This window comes from Ranitomeya variabilis, chromosome 3 (genome assembly GCF_051348905.1).
Source record: "Ranitomeya variabilis isolate aRanVar5 chromosome 3, aRanVar5.hap1, whole genome shotgun sequence".
NCBI classification, from domain to species: domain Eukaryota; kingdom Metazoa; phylum Chordata; class Amphibia; order Anura; family Dendrobatidae; genus Ranitomeya; species Ranitomeya variabilis.
The window spans coordinates 206,553,327-206,569,625 of record NC_135234.1 but is presented as its reverse complement, the minus strand read 5'-3'; the positions used below and the strand labels follow the sequence as shown (position 1 = coordinate 206,569,625).

At 41.0% G+C, this 16,299-nt stretch overlaps 1 protein-coding gene across 10 annotated transcripts in view; it reads right to left on the bottom strand.

Annotated features, from left to right (window-relative positions):
• The window catches only part of SOX13 (SRY-box transcription factor 13), a 47,092-nt gene that overhangs the window by 12,971 nt on the left and 17,822 nt on the right, over positions 1-16,299 (bottom strand). For 6 of the 10 annotated variants that reach the window (XM_077295037.1, XM_077295035.1, XM_077295044.1 and 3 more), the window contains exons 2-8: positions 14,853-14,925; positions 6,669-6,792; positions 3,293-3,383; positions 1,835-1,921; positions 1,175-1,347; positions 1,015-1,083; positions 811-916 (exon numbers count right to left, since the gene is read on the bottom strand). In XM_077295037.1, the coding sequence (XP_077151152.1) occupies positions 811-916; positions 1,015-1,083; positions 1,175-1,347; positions 1,835-1,921; positions 3,293-3,383; positions 6,669-6,792; positions 14,853-14,914 (712 nt within the window). In that variant the 5' untranslated portion in view covers positions 14,915-14,925. Of the gene's footprint in view, positions 1-810; positions 917-1,014; positions 1,084-1,174; positions 1,348-1,834; positions 1,922-3,292; positions 3,384-6,668; positions 6,793-13,287; positions 13,518-14,852; positions 14,926-16,299 lie in introns of those variants that run through there. The other 4 variants (XM_077295040.1, XM_077295042.1, XM_077295041.1 and 1 more) reach the window with 3 other exon arrangements.

The window sequence follows — 16,299 nt, the reverse complement described above, 5'->3', positions numbered from 1 at the left end:
AGACCAGTGAGTTTATCATCCATTGAGGGAAAAATGTTCTAGGGGCTTGTAAGGGACTATATGCCAAGTATGTAGTAGAAAATGACATGAGTGAACACCAACACAGTTGTAAGAACAAAAGCTATCAATCCAACCTAATGAGTTTTTATGAAGAGGGGAGAAGAAACATGGACAGAGGAGTAGCTGTGGATACAGCACTTTTGGACTTTGCAAAGATATTTGACACTGTTCAACATAGACCCTTAATTGATTAATTAATTAAGGTCTAATGATAAGAAAATAAGGTTTGCAATTGGATCAGAAAACTGGTTCAAAGACTGCACTCAGAAAAATGCAGTAAATGACTGTTACACTGAACCGTCTCCGATTGTAAATGTTGTACCTTACTCCAAAGTTCAGTGCTGAGTCCGCTAAAATTAAAGCTATTTATATAGAAGGGAATAAACAGTGTAATGAAATCAATCATAGCACAGTCTGTGGAGGATCTTCATAAGTTACAAACGGACAGGGAAAAACTGAATGCATTGGCATCCAGTTGGCTGAGGAGGTTGATGCAGAAATGTAAAGTTATGCATCTGGGCACAAATACTATGTGAGCATCATATGTTCTAGAAGGATTAAAACTACAAGAATCCCTTGCAGATCACAGACTAAATAACAGCATACAGTGTCAATCAGATGATTCTAAGGTAAGTAGATGTTGTCGTGAACGCAAAGGAGAGAGGGAGAGAAGAGAGAGACACGGATTGCATTCTATTAAAAAATTTCAAAATGTAGTTTGCTTCCATTCATTGATCATCCCGTACTTACCAGGCTTACAAGGAATTGGTTGCAGAAGAGGTGAAATCTGGGGATCAGCAGGCACCGCCTGAGCAGGGGGGAATGCTGGAATCATGACATATGGCATGTTTACTTGCTGCATAGATCCCAAAACAAAGAAAAAGAAAATAGAAGGTTAAGATCTCTCCTACGTTTAAATTGTGGAGTAGGTTAAAAGCTGAAAACGATCACTACCTGGATCTGCTGCTGTAGCAGGTTAATTTTGTGCTGCTGCTGGATGAGCTGCTGCTGCTGTTTCGCGATCTATGCAGATGAAGTAAGAAAGAGAAGAGATGATGAACACCACAAAGACACGGCAATAGCAGTCACAAATGCCGGAAATAATCATTTCTACCTGCTCCTGTTGTTGCCTTGCAAGCTCCATTTGCTGCTGCTGTTTCTCTAACAACATAGCTGCCATGTTCCGATGTTCAGAGTGTGCATTAAGCAGCTGGTCCCTCAGTCCTGAAAGCTGACGGATCATCAGCAACAACTGCAGTTCTTTCTCCGCCAAGCTCTCCTGAGTACCTAAAAGCACAAGAGGAATTAACCGAAAAAGGAAAACATATTTTATACGACTGTCCAACCCAAAATATGCTAGACTGGAAGACTGGGCATTGCCTCATCTGCACAATGTGCCCACTGTCATCTCGGAAATGTATACATCCTTTCATTACTCAAAGTTAAAAATGGCCTGCTTGATGGGGGTATGTTTGGAACACTCAATCCTACAGCATAATGATGTGTCGTTGGTTCAGAGTCCCCAAACAGAGCAACTTGTTCCCTTTAAAAGAGTTGTCTCATGAAGATAACCATTGCTCACATATCCTATTAGTGCATATGAACTAAGAGCCACGGTGTAGGAACAAGAGCACTAATCTGGACACTAATGTCTATGGTGGGGATACAGACAAAAGAGGATACTCTGTTTTTTTCCCCTCATCCTTAATAAAGGATGGCTGTGGGATATGCCACAGAAACCACTGTGCAGCACATAATATATTAGAGGACATACCTTTCACATCTTTACCGTCCAGGGTTCCATTTCCCAATAGTGTGTTTTTCCAGTCACTACTGAGTAGTTTTTCTAGGGCTGGCATTGCTGCAAAAGAGAAAGGTAGTATATAAATAAAGACGCAAATTGTCTCTTCAGAGAGCAAGAGGACTAGAACTCTAGTGCCACCTATTGGAAGTAGCAATCCTAACAGTCAATGTCGACCCTTTAACAAACCTTGTCACATGACTTAAGATAAAAACCAAACCAGACCTCAATTTGCAGACACTGTGTTTCGGGGTACTGCCCCTCGTCAGTGCAAAGCGGAGATCTGGCTTGGCTGAGTGAGAGGCGTCTGACCGGGATCCAAGAAGTATAATTTCTCCTTGCGGAGAGTGACGTTAAGCATGTCGGGATGAGGAGACTTAAAGCCGTAATGCTCCTCTGGGAAATATGCAAATTGTCTCTTCAGAGAGGAAGAGGGCTAGAACTCTAGTGCCACCTATTGGAAGTAGCAATCCTAACAGTAAATGTCGACCCTTTAACGAGCCTTGTCACATGACTTAGGATAAAAACCAACCCAGAATCTCAATTTGCAGACACTGTTTCAGGGTACTTCCCCTCCTCAGCAGTGCTAGTCCTCTTCTTCTCTGAAGAGACAATTTGCATATTTCCCATTGTGGCTTTAAGTCTCCTCATCTCGACATGCTTAACATGTCACTCTCCGCAAGGAGAAACGATACTTCTTGGATCCAGATATAAATAAAGACAAAATTCAGTGACCGGACATATTGCAATATTCTGTGCACAGTAAATCCAAATTCAGAAAACTAAGGTCATCTAAAATATAAGGGCACCTGTAGCTAACATAAGAGCCCAGTGTTAGCGCATAGCCCTACAATAGGAACTATAGAATGCCTTCTAGTACTAATATTAACTTTGTCATAAGCTCATCCAACATGTAAAAGGGGGTGAGCATTTATTTACCATATACATTTCCTTGAGAAGTGTCTTAAAAGCACCAATCACCTGCTGTATTGGGAGAAGGGAGGGGGCTGGACATCATGTCTACTGATACCTGTCCAGATGTGTGACTGATCGGCAAGGATCACGCACCGGTCCCATTCCTTACCTTTTCAGCAGGTATCAGTAGACAGGACATAACCAACCTTGCTCTTCTCCCAATTTGAAAGTTAGCGGAGACCTTTAGAAATCCAATGATGCTTTGCCGCCATGCGTGTAAAGATGCCGCCTTGACAGTGTCTAAATAGTGCTAAAGACAAAAGAAGGAAGAGCGAGACAGAGTGCGAAACTAAAAGCGCCAGACAAAAAGCACCAGAGAGCGAGATGCCTTATCTGAGGATTCATAGGAGCTGCAGACTTGAACGCCAAGCCTGGACAACCTTTTTAAGTGTTATTGGGTAACCCTCCCCCCCCCCAAAAAAAAAAAAAAAAAAAAGTGTGGGCTGCAAATCCTACCATCATTCATGGTTTTGCTCACTTCAGGACTTTCTTGCCGTCCGTTAGATACAGATACAATATTCCGATAATCAGAGACATGCGAGGCTTCCTGTGTATAATAAAAGTGATACCAGCAATGAGTTAACGGAATTACAAGCACTTTTTAAATATTATGTTTGTGTTTTAGAACTAGCTGCCAAACATACTGATCTGTAAAGATAAAAAAGTATTGGCTTGTAGAAAAAAAATAAATAAATCTACCGGTATATATTTCATAGTGCTCCATTCAGCACACTAGGGGGCACTACTACATAAGGGAAACCTGAAATTATTTAGAAATACAACAACATATAAAATAAAGGTGTACATACAAACCTACACTACCACGGATTCATAACATTTGCTTGACACAAATATATATATTTATCTTTATGATATAAATCATTTGTATTTATCAAAGATGTGAACATGAATTTCCTATGTAGGTATCCAGCAATTCCCAAATAATAATTAAAAAAACCTTTAAAAGAAATACACTTTTAATAATAAAAAAACAATAATGATTTTAATTTATTTTACTAAGTTATTATGAAATAATAAATCATAAAAAAATTTTTTTAATAATTTAAAATTATGTTATTAAAAAAAAGTTTAAAGCCTTTACGGCAATTTTTATCTACTTAAAACATACCACATTTTGATTAAACTAACCAAAACCACAATTAAAAAAAGCATGGTAAACTTCCATTGTTACACAGATTTTCCATATATACAACGGTAGACTTAATTCTAATATCCATTGTGAACATTTTGTAGTTTTATTATTTTTATTAAGGGGGGGGAGGTAGGTTGCAATCCACTTTATCACAATTTAGTCACTGGTAATGCTAGTAATCATATGTATTAATAATAATAAAACTATTACGTATTTATGATATGAGCTTTCATTGGTCTTGATTCCTGATAGGCTTTTCTACTTTTTAAAACTAATGAAAAATGATAACACATCTGGTACCATCACTGCTCTAGTGAGAGGAAAGTTTCTATCCCAGGTTTGTGTGTATATACACTTGAAACCATTTCTTGTTTCCCTTCTACGGAAACTGTACACGTGGCAAATTCGTTGCGAAAATTCCTCTGACTTAAAATCAGTATCATACATATGATTGGGGTTGATCACATAAATACCGTATATACTCGAGTATAAGCCGAGATTTTCAGCCCATTTTTTTAGGCTGAAAGTGCCCCTCTCGGATTATACTCGAGTCATTCCCAGGGGGTCAGCGGCTGTCACATCATACTCACCTGCTTCCGGCGTGGTCCCTGCTTCTCCGATGCGATGGTCTCCGAGTGCCGGCAGCTCTTCCTGTGTTCAGCGGTCACATGGTACCGCTCATTAAAGTAATGAATATGGAAGTGATTCCAATTCCATAGGGGCAGAGCGCATATTCATTACTTTACTGAGCGGTACCAGTGACCACTGAACACAGGAACAAGCTGCCGGCCCGGGATGACGGAGAAGCAGGTACCACGCCGGGAGTGTGAGCATTGCGATATTCCCCTGTCCCCGTTCCACCTCCAGACTCCGTCTTCCGCGTCCTCTGGCTGTGACGTTCAGGTCAGAGGGCGTGATGACGTGTATAGTGCGCGCCCTCTGCCTGAACAGTCACTGCACAGAGACGGAAGACACAGTGGTGCACAGCGCTGGAATGGGGACAGGTGAATATCGCAAGTGCCGGGGGTCTAAGCGACGAGAGGTGAGTATGTCTTTTTTTTTTTCATCGCAGCAGCAGCAGCATATGGGGCATAATATGCTATGGAGCATCTTATGGGGCCATCAACCTTTGTGCAGCATTATATGGGGCATAATCTATGGAGCATATTATGGGGCCATCAACCTTTGTTCAGCATTATATGAGGCATAATATTCTATGGAGCAGCTAAAGGGGCCATCATTAACCTTTTGTGCAGCATAATATGGGGCATATTTTAATATGTTGCATCTTATGGGGCCCATCATGAACTGTATGGAGCATTATATGGGGCTCCTGATTCAATATGGATATTCAAAAACACTTAACATGCTGATGTCTCAATTTTACTTTTATTGGTATCTATTTTTATTTTTGAAATTTATCAGTAGCTGCTGCATTTCCCACCCTAGGCTTATACTCGAGTCAATACATTTTTCCATTTTTTTGTGGCAAAATTAGAGATCTCGGCTTATACTCGGGTCTGCTTATAATGTCTAAGACATCTGGAATGTGAATTAACCCCAAGTGTACAAACAAGATGGATTGGACATTTGGATTTTGGCATGGATTCCAAACAGAGATCCGTATAAAATCGGACGACAATTTCTATCCGACTCATGTGAACGGGGCTTACACAATGCCATTAACATGCAACAGGAAGTTCCATGAAAGAAAACCCCACAAAGCAAAACAGGCAAAAGGCAATCAGCATGCTACTATTAAGTTCTTTGGATTCTGTCCAAAAAAATCCTTGTCTGCGGAAGAAATCAGAGCGATTTCTGACTTGCAAATTGCACCAAAATACATGTGGGCTTAGGGTACCGTCACACAGTGGCATTTTTATCGCTACGACGGCACGATTCGTGACGTTCTAGCGATATAGTTACGATCTCGCAGTGTCTGACACGCAACAGCGATCAGGGACCCTGCTGAGAATTGTACGTCGTAGCAGATCGTTTGAAACTTTCTTTCGTCGCTGGATCTCCCGCTGTCATCGCTGGATCGTTGTGTGTGACACCGATCCAGCGATGCGTTCGCTGGTAACCAGGGTAAACATCGGGTTACTAAGCGCAGGGCCGCGCTTACTAACCCGATGTTTACCGTGGTTACCAGCGTAAAAGTAAAAAAAAACAAACCGTACATACTCACCATCTGATGTCCGTCAGGTCCCTTGCAGTCTGCTTCCCGCTCTGACTGACTGCCGGCCGGAAAGTGAGAGCAGATCACAGCGATGACGTCACCGCTGCACTCTGCTCTCACTGTACGGCGGCACTCAGTCAGAGCAGGAAGCGGACGGCAAGGGACCTGACGGACATCAGATGGTGAGTATGTACGTTTTTTTTTTTTTTACTTTTACGCTGGTAACCAGGGTAAACATCGGGTTACTAAGCGCGGCCCTGCGCTTAGTAACCCGATGTTTACCCTGGTTACCAGCGAACCTCGGCATCGTTGGTCGCTGGAGAGCAGTCTGTGTGACAGCTCCCCAGCGACCACACAACCACTTACCAACGATCACGGCCAGGTCGTATCGCTGGTCCTGATCGTTGGTAAATCGTTATGTGAGACGGTACCCTTAGAATATCTCCATTTGGACATGTGTGACCATGGATGTGTTATCCAAAATAAAATACCTGGCTCACCTGAAGAGACGAATCTGTTTGTAAAGTAGCCAAATTATTCACATGCTGTAAAATATTGTCTTTTGAATCCTCCTCCATCTTAGGGCAGGATTCTGCTGGAGAAACGGACACCTTCGAAGCGACACTGAAACACAGTTCCAAAAGGGTTATGGGTTTTCCTATTTTATAAACATTGAGCATAATGAGAATAGGAATAGTGTAATTACAGGATTTTTTTTTTCTTCATTTGAAAGAGTTGTCTAATTTTTCTTCAGGAGAAACTACTCCTGGCTTCCTGTTTACCGGGGGGCGGTGTGCTAAAGCTGCAGCGCTCTTCCTGTTAATTACATATACGTCTGAAAGCGGGGACAGTGTGTTTATTTATTTCATTAAAATACTTTATTCATAATGTGTAACCCTTTATTACTATTGGATTAATAATGGATAGGTGTCTTATCGATATCTCTCCATTATTAACCAGGCTTAATGTCACCTTACATTAGGAAGGTGACATTAACCCTTTATTACCCCATATCCCACCACTACACGGGAGTAGGAAGAGAGAGGCTAAGTGCCAGAATAGGCACATCTTACCTTTTCTGGGGTGGCTGGGGGCAGATGTTTTTAACCGGGGGGCCAATAACCATGGTCCCTCTCTAGGCTATTAATATCTGCCCTCAGTCACTGGCTTTCCCACTCTGGCAGATAAATTTGCGCGGGAGCCCAAGACAGTTTTTTCCGTGATCTAACCCTTTATTTTATCACCTAGAGCTCCCAAATTTTGCGCACACACACACACTACTAACATTATTAGTGAGGAATATGTAAAAATATAACGGATATGAAATGTCTCATATCCTGTCGGGTTTGATAAGGAGATAGCAAAATCCGGCAATTGAATTACTGGCTTTTAAGCTATCTAGCTCTGTGATAAATAAATAAATTGCATGATAGATAGATAGCTAGATAGACAGATAGCTAGATAGATAGAGACAGACAGATAGATAGTACAGACCATAACTTTGGACACACCTTCTCATTTAAAGATTTTTCTGTATTTTCAGGACTATGAAAATTGTACATTCACACTGAAGGCATCAAAACTATGAATTAACACATGTGGAGTTATATACTTAACAAAAAACCGTGAAACAACTGAAATTATGTCTTATATTCTAGGTTCTTCCAAGTAGTCACCTTTTGCTTTGATGACTGCTTTGCACACTCTTGGCATTCTCTTGATGAGCTTCAAGAGGTAGTCACCGGGAATGGTCTTCCAACAATCTTGAAGGAGTTCCCAGATATGCTTAGCACTTGTTGGCCCTTTTGCCTTCATTCTGCGGTCCAGCTCACCCCAAACCATCTCGATTGGGTTCAGGTCTGGTGACTGTGGAGGCCAGGTCATCTGGCGTAGCACCATCACTCTCCTTCTTGGTCAGATAGCCCTTACACAGCCTGGAGGTGTGTTTGGGGTCATTGTCCTGTTGAAAAATAAATGATGGTCCAACTAAACGCAAACCGGATGGAATAGCATGCCGCTACAAGATGCTGTGGTAGCCATGCTGGTTCAGTATGCCTTCAATTTTTAATAAATCCCCAACAGTGTCACCAGCAAAGCACCCCCACACCATCACACCTCCTCCTCCATGCTTCACAGTGGGAACCAGGCATGTAGAGTCCATCTGTTCACCTTTTCTGCGTCGCACAAAGACACGGTGGTTGGAACCAAAGATCTCAAATTTGGACTCAGACCAAAGCACAGATTTCCACTAGTCTAATGTCCATTCCTTGTGTTCTTTAGCCCAAATAAGTCTCTTCTGCTTGTTGCCTGTCCTTAGCAGTGGTTTCCTAGCAGCTATTTTACCATGAAGGCCTGCGGCACAAAGTCTCCTCTTAACAGTATTGTAGAGATGTGTCTGCTGCTAGAAGTCTGTGTGGCATTGACCTGGTCTCTAATCTGAGCTGCTGTTAACCTGCGATTTCTGAGGCTGGTGACTCGGATAAACTTATCCTCAGAAGCAGAGGTGACTCTTGGTCTTCCTTTCCTGGGGCGGTCCTCATGTCAGCCAGTTTCTTTGTAACGCTTGATGGTTTTTGCCACTGCACTTGGGGACACTTTCAAAGTTTTCCCAATTTTTCGGACTGACTAACCTTCATTTCTTAAAGTAATGATGGCCACTTGTTTTTCTTTACTTGGAATTTGGATTATGGCAAGAAAAAAGCAGCTAACAGTCTATTCAGTAGGACTATCAGCTGTGTATCCACCAGACTTCTGCACAACACAACCGATGGTCCCAACCCCATTTATAAGGCAAACAATCCCACTTATTAAACCTGACAGAGCACACCTGTGAAGTGAAAACCATTTCCGGTGACTACCTCTTGAAGCTCATCAAGAGAATGCCAAGAGTGTGCAAAACAGTCAAAGAAAAAAGGTGGCAGACACATTTTCAGTTGTTTCACACTTTTTTGTTAAGTATATAACTCCACATGTGTTAATTCATAGTTTTGATGCCTTCAGTATGAATGTACAATTTTCATAGTCATGAAAATACAGACAAATCTTTAAGTGAGAAGGTGTGTCCAAACTTTTGGTCTGTTATATATATCCCTATGCTATGTGTAGACATTTATTTTATCTATTCTAACTGGTGTGATTTTACTGTACACCGCACTGAATTACCGGCTTTTTCTATAGAACACCGGAGCGTATTTCTCGCAAGTCACACGCATGGTCCATGTGTAATCCGTATTTTTCTCGCCCCCATAGACTTTCATTGGCGTATTTTTGTAGGAATACGCTGACAATCGGAGCATGCTGCGATTTTCTCAGCCCGTAAAATACGGCCGAGAAATATACGGCTGATGGAAGCTGCCCCATAGAGAAACACTGGTCCGAGTGCAATGCGTTGTTTTTGTGCCTCTTCCTCATCCGTATTTCTCTCTAGTGTGACCCCGGCCCAACTCTTATCTGTTTTTTACTAAGCGTTTCCCAGCAGATTTACTACAACAGATAGCATCAAAGTTGAATGTGCAAGGAAACAAAGAGCCAGTAAGAGCCAAACAATGCAATTGCAAAAGTGATTTAAAAAAAAATAAAAAAATGTATCTACTATTAACATATTGAAAATATAATATAAAATATATTATATAAACAAATACACATACACGAAAATTGTACCCAAAGATAGATAACATTTTCTAAAGAAGGAAATATAGCTTACAGTAATGTACTAGATGCCAAATCCAACATTAATCATTAGCAAAGAAATAGAATGATTTACAAAATCATGGGCAAAACCCAGCCAAATAATGAACTGTCAAAGTGGCACCAGTCCTAAAATCTCATTCAGACTCCTATATAAGATGGTCCGTGCATGCACCATGATGTACGGATTGTCAGTGGGTCTCCTGACCTGAACTTGACAGGCTGATGCTACTATGCCAGTCTGTGCATCTTTGTACACAGAATGTATTAATAGGGCGTCTGAATTCAACATAAAACAGTGTAGACAGCCTGAAACAAGCATTTAAGGTTAAAGCTGGAGTAACTTATATCTTTATTGATTTTGAAATTCCCCATTCATGTCATAGCTTGTAAAATGTCCCTCGCTGCTGTCAAGCTGCTTAGGCTGGGGAAAAGCGGTTTTATTATCATTCAGAAAGCGGCTTCATGAAAGCGAGATCCTTCCAGTAGGGAGTCTGTAGAACAAAGCTTCCTACAGGCTGCACGAGAGAGAATGTTTTCTTCCTTCTGGACAAGAATTATTTATAATACTTTCAGAAAACTGAAAATTTCTGAACAGAAACCCTGCTGTGCACCTTCTACATGTAAACTTGTCATTCATGATGATATTAAAGATGAAATATGAAGTGCTAATAACGTGTCAAGGTTTTCAATTCCTGCCTGTATTTAGTTTGAACCGTCATTCTACGTTGAGAAGAGTTCCTTTAAGGCACTGGTGGGAAACCTCCAGCCAGCGAGCTGTTTGGGGCCCGCAACGACATTTTCTCTGTACCCCCGAGTAGATTCCCGGGGACCACAGTATTTGAGACAGAGGTCATGGATTGCCGACCCTTTAATTACTTCTTGCAACTGAGGAATACTACGCTGCATGCATTGATGAATTACGTCCTAGCCAGTGTCAGTGTCTAGAGGTTTTTTTGAGTGGAGTACTCCCGTCCCACAGATGAAGACAGCAGCAGCCCCAATGTTTCCTGTGATGCATGTGCTCCAGTCCCAGATATTCCTGTTATGCACATGCTTTAGTCCAACTGACTCCTGTGATGTACACGCTCCAGCTCCACTGTCTATTGTGAAATATATACTTCAGTCCCAGCATCTCCCATGTGATAAGCATAACATAATATAGGAGATGTTAAAGCATAAGTCCCAGTGTCTCCTATGTGATGTGTATTATCCAGTCCCAGTGTCTCCTATGTGATGTTTATTATCCAGTCCCAGTGTCTCCTATGTGATGTCTATTATCCAGTCCCAGTGTCTCCTATGTGATGTGTATTATCCAGTCCCAGTGTCTCCTATGTGATGTGTATTATCCAGTCCCAGTGTCTCCTATGTGATGTGTATTATCCAGTCCCAGTGTCTCCTATGTGATGTCTATTATCCAGTCCCAGTGTCTCCTATGTGATGTGTATTATCCAGTCCCAGTGTCTCCTATGTGATGTGTATTATCCAGTCCCAGTGTCTCCTATGTGATGTGTATTATCCAGTCCCAGTGTCTCCTATGTGATGTCTATTATCCAGTCCCAGTGTCTCCTATGTGATGTGTATTATCCAGTCCCAGTGTCTCCTATGTGATGTCTATTATCCAATCCCAGTGTCTCCTATGTGATGTGTATTATCCAGTCCCAGTGTCTCCTATGTGATGTGTATTATCCAGTCCCAGTGTCTCCTATGTGATGTGTATTATCCAGTCCCAGTGTCTCCTATGTGATGTGTATTATCCAGTCCCAGTGTCTCCTATGTGATGTGTATTATCCAGTCCCAGTGTCTCCTATGTGATGTGTATTATCCAGTCCCAGTGTCTCCTATGTGATGTGTATTATCCAGTCCCAGTGTCTCCTATGTGATGTCTATTATCCAGTCCCAGTGTCTCCTATGTGATGTGCATTATCCAGTCCCAGTGTCTCCTATGTGATGTGCATTATCCAGTCCCAGTGTCTCCTATGTGATGTGTATTATCCAGTCCCAGTGTCTCCTATGTGATGTGTATTATCCAGTCCCAGTGTCTCCTATGTGATGTGCATTATCCAGTCCCAGTGTCTCCTATGTGATGTGCATGATCTATTCTATATAATGCATATGTTGGAGACCTCCCACTGATTGCGTTCTATAAATGTAACATGAGCAGTGATGAATTTCCCACTGTGAGGAGACCTATAGTGTAATATACACATCTGTGTTCAGAACAACCTATTGCGTAATATACACATCTGTGTTCAGAACAACCTATTGCTGTGAGTTCTTTACAAAACTTAACATCAAAAGGTTGACTGCGCTTCAGACCACCGCAAACCTGGAAAAGCAGTTGTGAGTAGCAATATTTTCAATACCCCCTTACATCACACGTCCCACCAAAGAGAAACATGGTGGCATAAATATTAAAATGGCAATTGGCAGAAAAAAAAATTCCACATCCCTGCTTTAAGGAATTACTGAATTTTTTCCCAATTCCCCTTCCCCAAAAACTGAGCAAGCAATAAAATAAAGCAATTCCTAATGTAAAATGTAGCATCTAACTAATGCTTTGGTTTAAGAAAAAAACATCATGTTTCTCATCCATAGTTGGGTAAATTACACAGAATTTTACTCAATGGATCAAACTAGTCCTGAGCCGGTGTAGTGTGCCAAGGGAGAAAGTTCAATCAAAGGAAGTAAATTCATAGCTCAAAGTTCAGTCATTGTCGTTTGTCATTGTGCACATTGTGTGCGGAGCTTATTGTGCTGCTTCTGGAACTGCTGAAGAAAGGGAGGAACATATAACTAGCTGTAAAGGAGGAAAATATGGACGAGGAAAGAAAAGCAAGACACACAACACACACTAAAAAGAGAGGCCGAGAACATAATTAGATACATTATGAAATCCTAAATACAGATATTGAGGAAATCGAAAAACTGGAAAATAAATATCCTCTGTTACTAGGCCTTAGTATTAAAACTACTAAAAGCAACAGACATACAGTAGAAAAGGTGAAGAATAAAAGCACAGTAAATAGCCAGTTACTGCGTCTCTGGAATCATACAGTGGGATGGGGTTGTTCTCTTGGCTCAAACCTTTACTCCTTATTAACACCCTCACCTCTGCATGAAGCCCATACTGGAGGGAGTGCAAAGCTTCCCAGTGGAGGCAAAGCAAGGAGAGGCCACTCAGCAGGGGGCAGAGGAAGCCGAACAATGAGCGGACAAACTAACAAAGGAAGTATGACAAGAACACAATGGGGCATTGTGATAATGTTCCGCTGCCAGGAACCTGTATGCTCACACATAGACATGTACCATTGAGCCGCTCACAGCACAGTCCCTACAATGCATGACTCACACCTACATGTCAGCGATGACAGACCCAATAATACATCTTTCTAAGCGGTCGCTGACATACACATACGTTACCACTGCTACCTCATAGTTTCATCTGCTTATTCCTCTTATCCTTCTTCATTCTCTCCATTTCGCCCTCCCTTCCCCTAGCAATCAGGTCTGTTCCTGCCCTGCAGGTTGCTGTGGGGACTCTGCCTTAGCTAAGGATGGCATTGTTAGAGTACAATGACTTCCCCCACCCTCACTCCATGCACAGAGCCTCTCCCACATTCCTCACACTCGGCCTCTGAACACCAGGGAAGGGAAACCACAAGGGACACTTCAGAGCACCCATGTTTTTATGTGCGGACACGGACTGCCCTTATGCTTTGTGCTGTGCATACTTTGCATGTGAATCTCTGCGCATGGCTTACAGCATATAAAGAGCAGCACAAATAGCTACAAAAAAACCCTAATACTTCTATTACCTAAAATATAATTATTTGTATATTCTCCATGGAAGATATTTTCAGCATAATAGTAATATATAAGATTGTGACATGAAAGTTGGGTAAAATGAGAAAACTGGAGCTAAATGTCCTAAAATTATAATAATAATAATGTACGAATTAATGTTCAGGTCACAAGTGAAGATTTAATAAATACGATTTCATAAGAAGTCTGCACTCCACTCAACAGCGGATGTCACCGAAATTAAGGAACATATATGTTGGATTTTAACATGCCTGATGCTTTGTTCTCATGGCAGATAAGCCAGCGCCAGTGTCTGGTAGCCTTTTCACGATTTTCCCTATTGAGAACACTTGCACGCTCAGCTGAGCTGAATGTGCATGGCTAGGCTGAGCTCACCATAACAATTCTCACCCAGTGGCTAGTTCTGAGCAGTTGACCATGGACTCTAAGGCTATGTGCACACGTTGCGGATTTTACTGCGGATCCGCAGCAACTTTCCATGCGTTTACAGTACAATGTAGACCTATGGAAACCGCAATCCGCAGTGGCCATGCTGTGGAAAAAAAATGCGGAAACGCTGTGGTTTACATTCCGCAGCATGTCAATTCTTTGTGCGGATTCCACTGCGGTTTACACCTGCTCCACAATAGCAATCCGCAGGTGTAAAACCGCAGGTGGAGTCCGCACAAAATCAGCATAAAAACCGCGGTAAATCTGCGGTAAATCGCAGTGCCTTTTACCTGCAGATTTCTCAAATCCGCTGCGGAAAAGTCCACAGATCTCCAAAATACTTTGTGCACATACCCTAAAAAGTGAAGAAAATACAGCAGAATCAATAGAAAGGGGGAATACAAGACCCTAATTATCAGCCAGGAAGGAGAGCAGGTAACTGAGCCACTTGCTCTGGTGGACCTGATACATTACACATCTCACTGGTAACAATGAGAATTGCTTTATTTCTTTTTTTGCTGTTCCGCCGCAAATGAGGAGGAAATGATCATTTACAGTCGGGTTCCTCCTAAATTACAACTAAATGCTGGGGGTCCCTGAGTTGAGACCCCATGTTGTGATGTAAGGCCACTAATTTTGACAGGCTGATGTACTGCAGTGTATACCTGTGTTTGCCCTATTAGGGTAAAACTCAACAAGCATATTATAGCGACTGGTCTTGCAGTACAGCATAGTATAGTTACCTTTTCTGTAGTAGGTTTAAAGAATAGCATTTCAATGCATCCTGCACTGCAGAAGAATCCATTCAAGCAAGCACTGAAAGACAAAAATGTACACACAAGTTACATATAGAAAATAAAACATCATCCTATATTATATCCTCGATAATCAATGAAACGTCCCTTAATAACCTACTTCTGAGCAGTTGTGGTTAAAAAAAGATTAATATTACACCTAGCGGTGTTTGTTTGTATGTTTGCTTGACAGGAATTTTTCTAGCAAAAAAGTAAAAAAAAAAAAAACAAAAAAACATACAACAATAGATTTTTTTTAACTACCGTAAGATTTTTTGGCTCCTTTTATGTGTAAGATTAACTTTTTTATGTTGCTACAGATTCAGTGACCACATTTAAGACATTTTTATTTGTTTAGGCAGAAATGCTTCAAAAATAGACATGTAATATTTACCAGCTGAAAAAACTAAAAACATAAAAACATAACAGCATCATGTACACTATAGAAGAGTTTTCTCACTGAAGTCAATAGGAAGCGTAATTGAAGGTATGAAGGGCATGTCTACGCGCTAAGTATTTGCTGCAAATATTTCAGCTGTAAATGTTGAAGTCTTGGCGAAAAAAAAAATAAAAAAAATACAGAATAAAATACACACTTTTTTTGCAGCATTTTTAATGTGTTTTTCCCCCATTCATTAGAATAGGTGAAAGACACTGCAAAAAATGTCTAAAGAATTGCGGCTTTAAATCTGCCAGGAAAAAGTAAACAACATGTGCATGACTTCAGGGATCTCATTCACTGTGCTGTTACTAGGAAAGCCTTCATTTTTGTGATAAAATGCGCAAAAACACAGCAAATACCCATGTGCATACCCCAAAGTGGATTTTAGTGCAGAATTTGTTTCAAAATCCATGTTAAAAAAAAAACCTAACATACCTCTGTGTGATCATACCTTCACTGATACAGCGAGTTTTCTGCCTTCAGTGCTTTGAACCAAAATGTACAATATTTTTTAGGCTTAAAAGCACATCATATTCTGGAGACAGATTTGTTTGTTGTGCTCAATAATATGGGTTATTTTATTTTAATTACTAAAAGATTACATAATAACCATTTTGGTTAGCTGATTTAACAACTTTGTACTTAAGGTGCACAAACACTACTGAGCTTAGCACTAAGGTGCAGAAATAGCAAAGTATTTGCTTATTCAAGAAGTGAACAATTTCCAAAATACAACTAAATAACATATGTTGCAGTACAAGACTCCATCAAATCTGAAAAATCTGCACATGCAGGTGGAAAAATACTTTCCAAATTGCCAGAAAGTAATTTTTATCAGGTGACAAGTGTTATCAATACAAGGCAAAGGTCATCAAAACAATACCTGCATCACACAATCTGAGGCAAACTACCAAATGCCTTGGAACTAATTTCCTCAGTATTCTGAGGACAAGG